The following is a 13,863-nucleotide window of genomic DNA, read 5'->3' on the forward strand; positions in this document are numbered from 1 at the left end:
ACTCACTCAATATGTGTTGGGCACTTAATCACCAAAATCTACTAGAAATGGCCCAAGGGAACATTTCCCTTTCAATCTCCCCCTTTTTGGTGATTTATGCCAACTCATCAAAAAGCAACAAATAGAAGTGCAACATCAATGCAATTGAGTACAAAAATAGTCTTTGACAAGATTTGACATATTTGGATCGTTCTTCGTCACCACTTGGTTTGTTTTTGCAAATCAAATTCATTTTCCTATCTCTAAGTTAAACACACATGTTTAGACACAAGGAGAGATAATCCAAGAGTAAAAATGATTAAGAGCCAAAAACTACCCCTTTTCCCATAATCAAACATTCTCCCTACAAGAGACCAAATTTTGATAGTAAGAGTTATTTTAACAAATCAAAAGTTCTACTCTACTCTTTTTCAAAAATTTCACAAGTGGTAGCTGATCCATTTGCTTTGGCCTTATTTTCTCCCCCTTTGGCATTAAGCACCAAAATGGGATCAATCTTGGCCCTTATTCCCCATTGCCTCACCAAAATCGTCAATTACAAGTAAAAAGGCAATAAGAGCATGGAGATGAACTTGGGCCTCATCGGAGTGCAGTGGAAGTCTTGCATGGTCCAAGTTCACCTTTCCCTTTCAATCCACCTTTGAGACTAGATTGAGTAAACTCAAGCACACGGTTAGTTTCAAAGGGTCAAGTTGTAGCACATCTCCTCCTAAATATGTGCATCACTCACACATGGACTTTTGAGGTCCGGGGATTGCTTGCACAACTTGAGCACCATAAATAAACCACAAAATGCATAAAGGAACATGATCAAAGACATAAAACACATGTATGCTATAGATCAATCCAAGTTACGCAAATCTAAGACATTTAGCTCACTACGCAGCCTGCAAAAGGTCGTCTCATCTAAAGGCTTGGTAAAGATATCGGCTAGCTGGTTCTCGGAGCTAACATTAAACACTTCGTTATCCCCCTTTTGCTAGTGGTCTCTCAAAAAGTGATGTCGGATGTCTATGTGCTTAGTGCGGCTGTGTTCAACAGGATTATCCGCCATGCGGATTGCACTCTCATTATCACATAGGAGTGGGACTTTGCACAGATTGTAGCCAAAGTCCCGGAGGGTTTTCCTCATCCAAAGTAGTTGCGTGCAACACTGTCCTGCGGCAACGTACTCGGCCTCAGCGGTGGATAGGGCAACGGAAGTTTGTTTCTTAGAACTCCACGACACCAGGGACCTTCCTAGGAGTTGGCACGTCCCTGATGTACTCTTCCTATCAACCTTGCATCCAGCATAATAGGATTCTGAATATCCAATCAAGTCAAAGGTAGACCCCTTTGGATACCAGATCCCGAAGCAAGGCGTAGCAACTAAATATCTAAGTATTCGCTTAACGGCCACAAGGTGACACTCCCTTGGGTCAGATTGAAATCTAGCACACATGCATACGCTTAGCATAATATCCGATCTACTAGCACATAAATAAAGCAAAGAACCTATCATAAACCGGTATGCCTTTTGATCAATGGACTTACCTCCTTTGTTGAGGTCAACATGTCCGTCGGTTCCCATGGGTGTCTTTGCGGGCTTGGCATCCTTCATCCCGAACCGCTTGAGCAAGTCTTGCGTGTACTTCATTTGAGAGATGAAGGTGCCGTCCTTGAGTTGCTTCACTTGGAGAGCCATTAGTTTCATCAAATACAACGTCGCTAGAAACTTCAACCAAACCCGATGATTTGTTGAAGACTATGTACGCCTTTGTATTTGAGTCATAACCTTACAAAAACTCTTCTACAGCTTTGGGAGCAAATTTGGAATTTCTACCTTTCTTCACAAGAATGTAACATTTGCTCCCAAATACACGAAAATATGAAACATTGGGTTTGTTACCGGTTAGGAGTTCGTAAGACGTCTTCTTGAGGAGGCGATGAAGGTAGACCCGGTTTATGGCGTGGCAAGCTGTGTTCACAGCTTCCGACCAAAACTGCTCGGGCGTCTTGAATTCTCCAAGCATCATCCTTGCCATGTCTATAAGTGTCCTGTTCTTCCTTTCTACCACACCATTTTGCTGTGGTGTGTAGGGAGCGGAGAACTCGTGCTTGATTCCTTCCTCCTCTAGGTACTCCTCCACTTGAAGATTATTGAACTCGGACCCGCTGTCGCTCCTTATCTTTTTCACCTTGAGCTCAAATTCATTTTGAGCTCTCCTTAAAAAGCGCTTTAGGGTCCCTTGGGTTTCTGTTTTATCTTGCAAAAAGAATACCCAAGTGAAGCGGGAAAAGTCATCAACAATAACAAGACCATACTTACTTCCCCCGATGCTAAGGTAGGTGATGGGTCCGAAGAGGTCCATATGAAGTAGCTCTAGAGGTCTTGTCGTGGTCATCACGTTCTTGCTGTGATGAGTACTTCCCACCTGTTTACCTGCTTGACAAGCTGCACATGGTCTATCATTTTCGAAAGAAACATTGGTTAGACCTAACACGTGGTCTCCCTTTAGAAGTTTTTGAAGGTTCTTCATCCCAACATGTGCTAAACGGCGATGCCACAGCCAGCCCATGCTAGTCTTAGCAATTAAGCATGCATCTAGATCGGCCTCCTCCTTCGAAAAATCAACTAAATAGAGTTTGCCGTCTAGTACACCCTTAAAAGCTAGTGAACCATCACTCCTTCTAAAGACAGACACATCTACATTGGTAAACAGACAATTATATCCCATATTACAAAGTTGACTAACAGACAATAAGTTGTATCCTAGTGATTCAACTAAGAACACATTAGATATGGAATGCTCGGATGAAATAGCTATCTTTCCTAGACCTTTAACCTTGCCTTGGTTCCCATCTCCAAAGATGATCGAGTCTTGGGAATCTTTGCTCTTGATGTAGGAAGTGAACATCTTCTTCTCCCCTGTCATGTGGTTTGTGCATCCGCTGTCGATAATCCAGCTTGAGCCTCCCGGATGCATAAACCTGCAAGGCAAATTAGGCTTGGGTCTTAGGTACCCAACTCTTGTTGGGTCCTACAAGGTTAGTTACAATATCCTTTGGGACCCAAATGCAAGTCTTGTCTCCCTTGCATTTGGCCCCCAACTTCCTAGCAACCACTTTCTTATTTTTACGTGAAAGTACAAAATCAGTGTTGCAGGCATGAAAAACAGTAGCAGATTCATTATGCATTTTCTTAGGCATATGATGAATAACATTTCCCTTCCTAGGCCTACTTCTACCATGCACAAAAGTAGAACTTGAAGCAATCATAGCATATGAATCATAAGCACCATAACTCCTGTTATAATGAGTATTCCTAGAAACTTTTCTATCATAAATGAACACATGATTCTTTTGAATGCAACTAGCCATAGGGGCCTTCCCTTTTTCCTTGTTGAAAATGGGAACCCTTTGGCTTGTTAAGTTCTTGGCTTCCTTCTTAAAGCCAAGCCCATCCTTAATTGAGGGGTGTCTACCAACAGTGTAGGCATCCCTAGCAAATTTTAATTTATCAAAATCACTTTTGCAAGTCTTAAGTTGAGCATTAAGACTTGCTACTTCATCATTTAATTTAGAAATGGAAATTAAATGTTCATCACAAGCATCAACATTAAAATCCTTGCATCTATTGCAAATTACAACATTCTTTACACAAGAACTAGACTTGTTAACTACTCCTAGCTTGGCATTTAAATCATCACTAGGTATGTGCCCGTGCGTTGCCACAGAAATTAAAAATTTATATAAAACATAGATACAGAACGATAAAAGTCACTATGATATATAAAATCTGTGTGTCAAAATATCATCGTATCACTGATATTATATATACCCTCAAGGCTCCAGGGACAACAAAGTAAAAAAAGAATCAAAATGGCGTATTGCAACATAGGCAACACAAGGGAAATCCAGATACCACTACAATAAATAGTAGAGAAAAATACCAAATTTCAGTTATGGTACCACAACATAAGACCAAAAAAACTCAGTTTCATTGGATCAGCAGATCATTCCTCCTTTTGCCGCATCCTCCGCGTTCATCATCAATCATCACCAAAAGTGGTCTTCTTTCCTGTGCAAATAAAATGTAGTACAACAGTGAGTTCAAGCTTTTTGCAGCAAGAAACCACAGTGCGGCAAAAAAAATTCTCAAACCAAAATGCAGTTAACTTTACAATTACAGGATGAGTTGTACCTACACTGGGAGTGCCAGCGCTCTGCTTGTTAACAAAGCCACGGCCACCGCGTCCACGGCTGCCATCCCTACCACCGCGTCGGCCATCGAATCTGCCGCCACCATCCTTGCCCCCAGATCTTTCACCAAATCTACCACCACCACGCCGGCCACCAGAACGGTCACCAAATCTCCCACCAGAACGGCCACCAGATCTACCACCACCACGCTGGTCGTCGCCTCTTGGCTTGGCTTCATCAACATAAAGCTCATAGCCACCACCAATGTCAGAGCCACTGAGCTCAAGGGACTAAAGACACGACTTCCTAGAAGATCCGGGTGATAGTATCAACAAATTCCCTAGAACTCATATTACCAACAAACTCTTCTTGCCACTCGCAGATTGCATTGAGCCAACCAATCTATGAAAGATGGTATGCTATTAATTTTTTTCTCAAACCTACTGTGGTACACTATTTAAAGTAGTACTGTTAGCTTTAAAGGCATCAGTATGATTGGATTAGATAATGTATAGTACCCTCAGAGCAAAGCCTGTGTTGTTCAAGCAGATTACTTTCCCCTTGGCATTTCTTCCACTTGATATTCCAGGCTGAACAGGTCCAGAAACCACTCCTCTTCCACTGTAATGTGCAGCAATGCCTATTTCAGCTATTAAATCCATATCTTCTGTTCTTATTTGCAATACAGTTAGAATTTTAAACATAACTCACAATCAACAAGATGAAAATACAATCATTGCTTGATATTTGCCAGTTTCAAGTTAACAAATGAGTAGGCAGCATTACCTGAACTTCCAAATGAAACATACTCTCATTAAGAAATGGTATCGCTGTTGTGTGTAGACTTTGGTAGCCATTAGGTTTTGGAGTTGCAATGTAATCTTTCACCTGTTGACATAACTGATTGTTAGAAAAGTGGAATTCACAAAAGAACATTAAATACGGCAAAAAGAAGATAACTCACAGCTTGAGGAACGGGTGTCCATATGCCATGAACAAGGCCAAGAACATGATAGCAGATCTGAATTGAATAGACTTGTGAGCCAATCACAAACCCATTGTATAAGCAATATAGTAATTTGTTGTTAGTGGTACCTGTTGTGCAGTGCACAATGGCCCAACACCATTGCAGGATTTTGATTTTATGATGATCCTCAGCTATGAAAATAGTGTAAGGTACTAAGGTTAATTATTTTACAAATAACAGGATATTCAGAGTAATATAAATAGTATGAATATAAAAATACATACCTGAGCAACCTGATTCACCTCATTTATTGAACTCTTGGATTTGAGTGTAGTTTTGTAAATGCTGAAAGATGGGTCAGATAATAAATAAGCCAACAAATAAACAGCCTTACACCACATTTCAAAGTAAGAACAACATAACACTCACGCCATTTTTTTTGACCGGGACACTCACGCCATTATAATAATAACTTTTGATTTAAAAGGCAATTGAGACGCACAACTAAGCAAATAAGCAGGAAACCGTACCACAAAGTATTATCATATTACAGAGTGTTATTTAGTCAGCAACAAACATGGTTCACTGACCAAAGTTTTTTAAAAGAAAAGAAACTAATGAAAATGTGTAGCAGACTGGTTAATTGTACGATCTCATATGAAATGAGTTAGAAAACTGTGTAAGAAATATCTAGGGAACACCAGAGCATGCTAGCACAGCACTACATCAAGCAGATGTGGTGTTATAGTACCGTAATCTGATTCCTAATGAAAATAGATAAAATTCTCTTTGGAGTCTGAAGCCAGTAGAACTTTTAGTTTAATGAGATGTCATGCGCTCACCTGTAGAGCTCTTTGTAAACTGAGCGCACTTCTGTTTCAACACTAACATGATCGAGAAACTGATCCTCAGCAATCTTTTGCCTTAAAATTCTATTTGCCTGGAATCGAAGAATCTCAAACATGAGAAAATAGTACTGAATCATGCGGTATCAATCATTACTCAAACAAACACAACACATCTTCCAATTCTTGTTCATGGGCCTTGTACAAGTCTTCAACTCTTTTTCTTAGTTCAGCAAAACCAGTGGGGTTAACGTACATGAAGGATATATATTCGAGTTCAGATGACAAAGAACACATCATACAAGTAGACAAGGTGCGCTATCGAAAGTATATTGTAACTCAATTTGTGGCAAGAAGGCAAGCCGAACTTGTTAAGCTTTATGGTAGGAAGAAGATATGCAAATGTGATACTCCTACTCACATTGAATTAAATGGGCAGCAAAATGTAGGAAAATGCGGTGAAAACAATGAATTCCAATTCAGAGTACTGAGCAGTTTATCAAAATGATACTCATAACTGTTGCAAATTATTCAGAATACTAAGCACTCGAAGCGTCCCCATTCACACCACCGCAGTAACGCAAAGGAACTAAGGGAATGTCAATATCATACCAGACCCTTGCTTTTGCCTTGACCATCTCTAGCGCGAGTCCAGCCTCTAGTGATCCCTCACCCACACGGGCGCAGTTGACACGGTTTTTGCTGAACACCCCCAAATATAGTTTGGGAGATTAACTGCACCCAGTGCTTCAGTGGATTGATATCGTGCACTGAAGAACGAGAACCTAATCGAACCAAGGATAGATGGATGGATTAGATTAGATTAGCAGGGAACCAAGCATCAAAGAAAATTGGAACCGATCGATCGAAATGAAATGAACTTGCTTGCTCTCAAACATAATAGAAATTAGTAGTTATTGCGACAGTGAAGTGCAGAAGAAGAAAAAAGCGTCGAGGACCAGAAGCTATGTAGTAATTAGTACAGGAATTGGCAAGAACGGAGAAAAAAAATCACACTCCTGCGGGGACGGGAATCTCAAAATGACAAAATACAAAAGAATAAACAAAAACACAAAATTACCTTTGCAGCAGCTTCAGCTGAAACAAATTCAACATAGCAAAATCCTTTACGATTGCCATCAATTGTTTGAAAGGATATGCAACTTGACTACATTAGGCACTGAAACAAATATTATAATCGACGAGGTTTGCGGCTGAGATCATGTTCATACCAATTGGGGAGGTGGATGGGGGCGAGGCGAAGGGAATCAGGCTTATATTAAAGACATGCTATGATTTGATGACATGTACCAAACTGTAGAGTTTATGGCTCTTTTATGCCCTCGTCATTACGTTTCCAGTTTGTCTACAGGTGGAGCAGAATGATGGTCTGCGGGTAAGTGTAAAAGCGTCGAGACAAGGAACATCAAGTAATTCCCCTCCCAGACTACCTCATATGATCAAATTAAAAGAGAAAGCAAGAAGTTTATACTTTATTCCTTATGTACACATCCAATGTATTTTTTAGTAGGCTGCCAATTTTTCCAAACAAAAGTATGTACACATCCAATGTTTCTAGTAGAAAACAAGTTATTTAGCGAGAGGCTGTAATATACTACAATAACAAAAACATGGGTCAATCATTTGGTCCTAACAAATGGGGCAATCATTTGGTCCTAACACACGGGCAAAAATCAGTGTAATTTCACAACAGATTGTTGTTAGGGAGTCCACACACCTTATGGGGAGAGAGTAGTAGGGATTCTGTGTTCCAAGGTGACAAACACAGACAGAGCTGCTCTACAATCTGAATCTGAAAAAAGAACAATAACAATTCTGATCAGAATGACTGCAAGCTGAAAAAATGGTACAATAAATGAGTATGATGTTGAGCAATGCAAAGGAAAGCAAAGATCAATACGATTCTATCCCTGGTACCGTGTGTTTTCACATCCCTAATATTTCTTAACCAAAACAGCAATGCACAACCAAGGAAAACAGAAAAGAGGCTCACAATGGTTTATAATTGAAGAACATACAAACATAGTCGGCAATGTAATCTTCCACCTGTTGACATAACTGATTGTTAGAAAAGTGGAATTCACAAAAGAACATTAAATATGGCAAAAAGAAGATAACTCACAGCTTGAGGAACGGGTGTCCATATGCCATGAACAAGGCCAAGAACATGATAGCAGATCCTTTTTGCTCTGATCTTATTATCTTTTGCAACACAATTTGGTTCCAGTTTTTATTGCTGTCATCTTTCCTTTCAGATCATTGTTAATGATAGAGAAAATAACATAAAACATAACTGCTTGACGAGTGTGCTATGCATTTTGGTTGGAACATTATGTTTTTTTCCAAAATGTTCTCCAAAATATCATGGATCTAGCAAAAAAACAAAAAAAAACAGACATGTATGTCTGTAGCATCATGGATAAAAATATTGACCTGTGAGACATACTTACACAATTTTACTGCATTTTCTGAACTTAATATGTTTGTGTAACCTTGTTGTGGATGGCTACTGTAGTGGTACTGTAGCAGTTTTTCTTGGGCCCTGACAAACCCTCTTCTATTTGCTTTCAGATACTATACCTCTCCCTTTGGAAGGAAACTTAGGTCTCTGGTTGAAGTCGATAGGTATGGCATTCTAATTTCTTCAAAACTTCCTTGAATACCATCCTTTATCACTGAGCTTTATAAGTTTCCTGAAATTGCACTGTGAAAAGTTGCAACATCTTGAATTCATGAGCAGAACTTTCAAAGCAATTATTGTATGTTGTAAGGCCTTTAATGACATATTACGAATAAATAGTATGCAGATGTTAACTGTACCAGTTATGCACTACCTTTATTCCTTATGATTCTGAATTGTATACATATTTATTCATAACAATGGTACAGTAAATGAGTACGATGTTGAGCAATGCAAAGGAAAGCAAAGATCAATATGATTCTACATATTTATTCTATGACTGCAAGCTGAAAAAAATGGTACAATAAATGAGTATGATGTTGAGCAATGCAAAGGAAAGCAAAGATCAATATGATTCTATCTCTGGTACCGTGTGTTTTCACATCCCTAATATTTCTTAACCAAAACAGCAATGCACAACCAAGGAAAATAGAAAAGAGGCTCACAATGGTTTATAATTGAAGAACATACAAACATAGTCGGTGAAACTTTTTTTCAGGATTGTAAACTGCAATCTGAACGCAGGCTTGATATATGTACTAAATGTCAACTCAATCACAGTTAGTCTAACATGTTTCGTTCACTACTTACAAGCCTACTAAACTACAAATTAGACATTACACAACAATTTCCTAACATTCTCACTCATGTATGCAGTACCTATAAACTTTGCCATATGTTCTCAACTGTTCATGCAAATTCCTACAAACCGCATCCTTCATAAATCTCAATATAGTTTCCCTTAGAAATGCAAAAACTACTTTGTAGCCCGCAGTTTGCAACAGGTGCAGAAACTAAATCAGATGTTCAATTAGTATAGCCTCAATACAGTAATGGGACCCTACTCCCCAAATTAGTTCAGCTATGGTGGATGCTGAAATTTAGTTAGAAAGCAGAAAACCTAGCTAAAGGGTTGAAAATTGAAATAGAAAATCGAATACTAACAGCATGGATTTCAAAACAGATTGTTGTTAGGGAGTCCACACACCTTATGGGGAGAGAGTAGTAGGGATTCTGTGTTCCAAGGTGACAAACACAGAGAGCTGCTCTACAATCTAAATCTGAAAAAAAACCAGAACAATTCTGATCAATATGACGGCAGACTGAAAAAAATGGTACAGTAAAACACTTCTAAGATTGTTCCATAAATTTCGGTTGATTCTTGGATCGTGTAAGGGTCATTTTATTGGCATGCTTTGCGTTGGACATGACAAGAAGGGACCTTCAATTTGTTGCTAAGGTGACTTCCATTTTATTGGCATGCTTTGCGTTAAAACACTTCTGTAGTTATTCTAGGCCTCAATACTACTTGTTCAATTACAGAAGCGTTAAAACACTTCTGTAGTTCTTCTAAGGCTCAAGATGCAGGAAGTTTGATAGTACTTTTTACTGACGAGAACTGGCATTGCAAAGCATATGCTGGTTGGCAATGCTGAATTGCTAATTCGCTTGGAGTTTTCGTCAGCATCATCACACTGTATGAATGGACTTGGCTATACTGGTTAATTAATTAGGAGAGTAGGGTTACTGCAGAAGCATCCAATTTACATCAGTAATGTCTATGCTTTATTAGCATGCTTTGCGTTAAAGGGGATCTGTAGTTTTTCTAAGCCTTGCTTAGAAAAAACTATCCAAAGCTCTTTGTATCATCTCGATCCTGCAATACAAATTCGAGAAAAAATCCATTGTACTGCTTACACTCAAACAAAGAGTTCTTTTTTTCCTTGAACATTTAGACAAATTACTATTCCTATAAATATTTAATTACATAAGTTAATGATCAAAAGCTAAGCACGAGTAGGCGGTGATCATGCATGAGCCTCTCCTTAACTCCTAGTGAAGTACATATGTGCTAATAATTATATATATGCATAATTAAGTTGAGTTTTAGTTCGTTCTTCTTTCTTTGCATTGGCCTGTTATGTTCATGATGATAAGTTTTTAATACATTTTCCTTCGATATTCTCCATACGTTTTCTTTTTCTTGTATACTTGGAATCACATGAGCTAATCTTATTTCCACTACAAATGTAGTGCGTACATCCCATCCCACTCTAGAAATAATTGTTAGTTGCTTATCAATTAGGCTCTCGTCCTTTGCATTGCTCATATACATTGGGCGAGGGCACACCAGGTTATTGAGTTTGATCTGTGTTAGGATTTCTTATTGATGTGGCCATTGGTATTACTTGTGATACATATAGCACATATATACCACTGTAGTAATAAGTATTGTGCTCAGATAATCATTAGGTAACCATTGTAGGAAAAAAGAGTTGTACGGCTTCATAAGAATGTGATGTATTAACAGTAGATAAAAATGAACCATGCAACAGGAAATTCAAGTTCTAGCTAGTCTTTGACGCCACACAGGGAAAGAACTCAAAATTGGCGCAGATTGAATCATCCAAGCATGGACGAAGGAGGAAGGGAGCCGAGCAAAGGGCCACTACCTGGAGCGGATGCACACAGGATCTGCAGAACAGAGAAATCGAACAAGATCCAATCGATGGGTAGGGACAACATCAACATGGGGATTCTGGGGAACTTGGCAGAGGTGGAAGAATCATTTGGAACTTTTGGGGAGCGTTTGTAGGAAATAAACAGATCGATAGGCGTCTGAGCTGAGAAATCCCTCGCGTCACCGGGTATTCCCTTGACCCAGATTTGCTTGCCGGCCTGGGCGAGCCGGATGAGCTCGTCCATGGCACACACCGCCATGTCAACTATCAAGGGGTGCTCTATTTCTGTCACGAGCGCTGGCATCTGGTACAGCAGCCCAAACGAGCAGCCACTGAGGAGGTAGAGGTCCGGCGACGGCCCGCCGAGGGAGCTCTACTCAGGAATCCTGCCCATGGACAGGTTCAACGACGACGCTCTCTGTAGCTCCCAAACAATTTCACACCCGTGTCCACAATGCGAAGGGCAGGGGGCAAGGATGGGGTCTCACCTGGATCTAGATGATGATGGCGATGATACCTGTACACCGTAATGGCATGTACCACCAGCGCGAGCTCACAGTCACAGAGGGATCCCGCCGCTGTCGCCATTCCCAGGTTCACTGTCGGCTTCATCAAAGGGTCAGATTCGACCACCTCCATGAGCCGCGACCACATCCTGGTGCCGCCGAAGAACCACGACCCGTCGCCACTAGGGCAGGGCACCACCGTCACGGACATGGACCCCAGCCGGTCGTGGCGCACCCAGGGCAGCACGAGGCTGGGCTTCCCGAAGACCCGAACCCGAGGTCCCCGTCGATGGCGAACAGAAGCAGCCCAGACATGATGAGCGCGGGGCTCCCGAGCCCCAGGTTCACTATCTCCGTCCACTTGCTGCCGTCCCTGAACGCCGCCTTCTGCTCCTCCATCCAGTCCACCAGCTCCTGGAACCGCACCGCCGTCGTGACCCCCGCGATGGCCACGCGCACCATGCCCGCCACCTCGGGGGAGCGGCGCGCGAGGACGTCGGGGCGGCCATGCCGCAGTGGAGGAGGATGTCGCGGGGGATCCAGGATCTCATCGCGGCGTCTGCGACGGACGTGGTGGGGACGCACGACGCGAGATCCGGGGAGCGTCGGGAGGCAGAACCAGTGCCAGTGCCAGTGCCAGCTGCCCGTCGTGGTTCATCCTGATGGGCTTCGTCCGCCTTGGCCTCCCCCACCTGAAGTCGGCGACCTCGTACGCCCTGAAGGCCGGTGACCCCGACATGTTCATCAACCGTTCAGGCCGAACCGCCGGGTCACCGGCCAGCCTAAAGAACTCCCACCCGGGCCACCAACCGAGCTGGTCCTCCAGCATCTCCTGCACCGCGCGCTGCACCACTGATCCGACGGCGTGGCCAGGCGGCACAACCGTCAATCCGGAGGGGATCCGTGGCCCAGCGAGGAGGCGACGTCGGTGGGAGCAGGGCACGGGCGGATGCGCAAGGGAGCGGGACGCGGTATCCAGGGGCTGCAGGCGCCGCTAGGGTTTCGTGGCCCAACGAGGAGGCGGTGATGGCGGGTCCGGCGAGGCGTGGGGACGGAGAACTCCAACGTCTTGGAGAGGTCCAGAGCGAGGGGGAGGGTGCGCGCGACGGCGGAGGGAGGGAGCAGTTGCGAGCGTGCGGAGGAGACCGACGAACGGGAGGGGGCAGATGGAGCTAGGTTGCTCGCGCGGACGGGGAAGGGGCGGACGGCTGACGGACGACGCACGATAAACAGGGACGTGGGATGGACGGTGGAGATTGAAGGATGGCAGAACGGCAGAACGGCAGACTACTCTTACCTTCTTAATAAGTAGTACAGATTAATACTCTTCAATCTAGCCACAGTTTCATTGCAAGTAGATAATTCAGAAGATAGTAATTCATTTCTCTTTATTTCTAAGGTAAGAGACTTTTGAACACTAACAAACTTGTCATGTTTCTCATATAGAATGTCTTCTTGCCTCTCTAGTAGTCTATCTTTCTCATTTAAGGCATCAATCAATTCATTAATTTTATCTACTTTTGATCTATCTAAGCCCTTAAATAATTTAGTATAGTCTACTTCATCATCACTAGATCCATCATCACTTGAAGTAGTATACTTAGGAGTTTCACGAACGCTTACCTTTTTCTCCTTTGCCATGAGGCAGGTGTGGCGTTTGTTGGGGAAGAGAAAGGACTTGTTGAAGGCTGAGGCAGTGAGTCCTTCGTCGTCGGAATAAGAAGATGAGCAGTCTGAGTCCCATTCCTTTCCGATGTGTGCCTCGCCCTTAGCCTTCCTATAGCTCTTTTGCTTCTCTTTCTTCCCGCCCTTTCCTTGTTCCTGGTCACTAGAGTTATCGGGATAATTTGCTATAAAATGACCAGTCTTACCGCACTTGAAGCAGGAGCGTTTTCCCTTTGCCTTGTTCTTGTTTGAGTACTCCTGGCGTCCTTTCAATGCGGTCTTGAAGCGCTTTATGATTAGGGCCATCTCATCCTCGTTTAGTCCGTCCGCCTCAACTTGTGCCACCTTGCTAGGTAGCGCCTCCCTGCTGCTTGTTGCTTTGAGAGCAACGGTTTGAGGCTCGTAGATGGGCATTGGGCCATTCAATGCCTCATCAATGTATCTTGCTTCTTTGATCATCATACGCCCGCTTAAAAACTTTCCGAGTATTTCCTTGGGCGTCATCTTTGTGTACCTAGGATTCTCACGAATTGAG

The 13,863-nt window shown here is 42.5% G+C and overlaps 1 protein-coding gene across 2 annotated transcripts; it reads right to left on the reverse strand.

Moving 5' to 3' along the window:
* Nucleotides 1-3,755: 3,755 nt before the first annotated feature.
* On the reverse strand, nucleotides 3,756-12,890 carry LOC103644626 (putative GTP diphosphokinase RSH1, chloroplastic). 2 transcript variants are annotated; one of them, XM_035963655.1, is made up of 12 exons: nucleotides 11,646-12,890; nucleotides 9,684-9,756; nucleotides 8,138-8,719; nucleotides 8,009-8,061; nucleotides 7,733-7,807; nucleotides 5,992-6,779; nucleotides 5,434-5,494; nucleotides 5,278-5,340; nucleotides 5,147-5,203; nucleotides 4,969-5,070; nucleotides 4,701-4,803; nucleotides 4,183-4,584 (listed from the first exon to the last, which is right to left on the reverse strand). In XM_035963655.1, the coding sequence occupies exons 6-12, from the start codon at nucleotides 6,132-6,134 to the stop codon at nucleotides 4,535-4,537; spliced, it is 579 nt and encodes a 192-aa protein (XP_035819548.1). In that variant the 5' UTR covers nucleotides 6,135-6,779; nucleotides 7,733-7,807; nucleotides 8,009-8,061; nucleotides 8,138-8,719; nucleotides 9,684-9,756; nucleotides 11,646-12,890; the 3' UTR covers nucleotides 4,183-4,534. The 2 variants fall into 2 exon arrangements, 1 of the variants encoding a protein (XP_035819548.1); XR_002266087.3 differs by lacking the exons at nucleotides 8,009-8,061; nucleotides 8,138-8,719; nucleotides 9,684-9,756; nucleotides 11,646-12,890 and adding exons at nucleotides 3,756-4,060; nucleotides 9,142-9,170 and having other exon boundaries at nucleotides 4,184-4,584.
* Between the last annotated feature and the right edge of the window lie 973 nt (nucleotides 12,891-13,863).

The sequence above is a fragment of the Zea mays genome, chromosome 1 (genome assembly GCF_902167145.1).
Source record: "Zea mays cultivar B73 chromosome 1, Zm-B73-REFERENCE-NAM-5.0, whole genome shotgun sequence".
Taxonomy (NCBI): Eukaryota; Viridiplantae; Streptophyta; class Magnoliopsida; order Poales; family Poaceae; genus Zea; species Zea mays.

What these genes read in the sequence shown, in the direction of transcription:
- LOC103644626 (XM_035963655.1), bottom strand. Translation starts at nt 6,134, where the DNA reads ATGATTCAGTACTATTTTCTCATGTTTGAGATTCTTCGATTCCAGGCA. An exon ending in CATTGTGCACTGCACAACAG is followed by an intron (nt 5,204 to 5,277) that starts GTACCACTAACA and finishes TATTCAATTCAG; the next exon opens with ATCTGCTATCATGTTCTTGG. An exon ending in ACACAGGCTTTGCTCTGAGG is followed by an intron (nt 4,585 to 4,700) that starts GTACTATACATT and finishes CATCTTTCATAG; the next exon opens with ATTGGTTGGCTCAATGCAAT.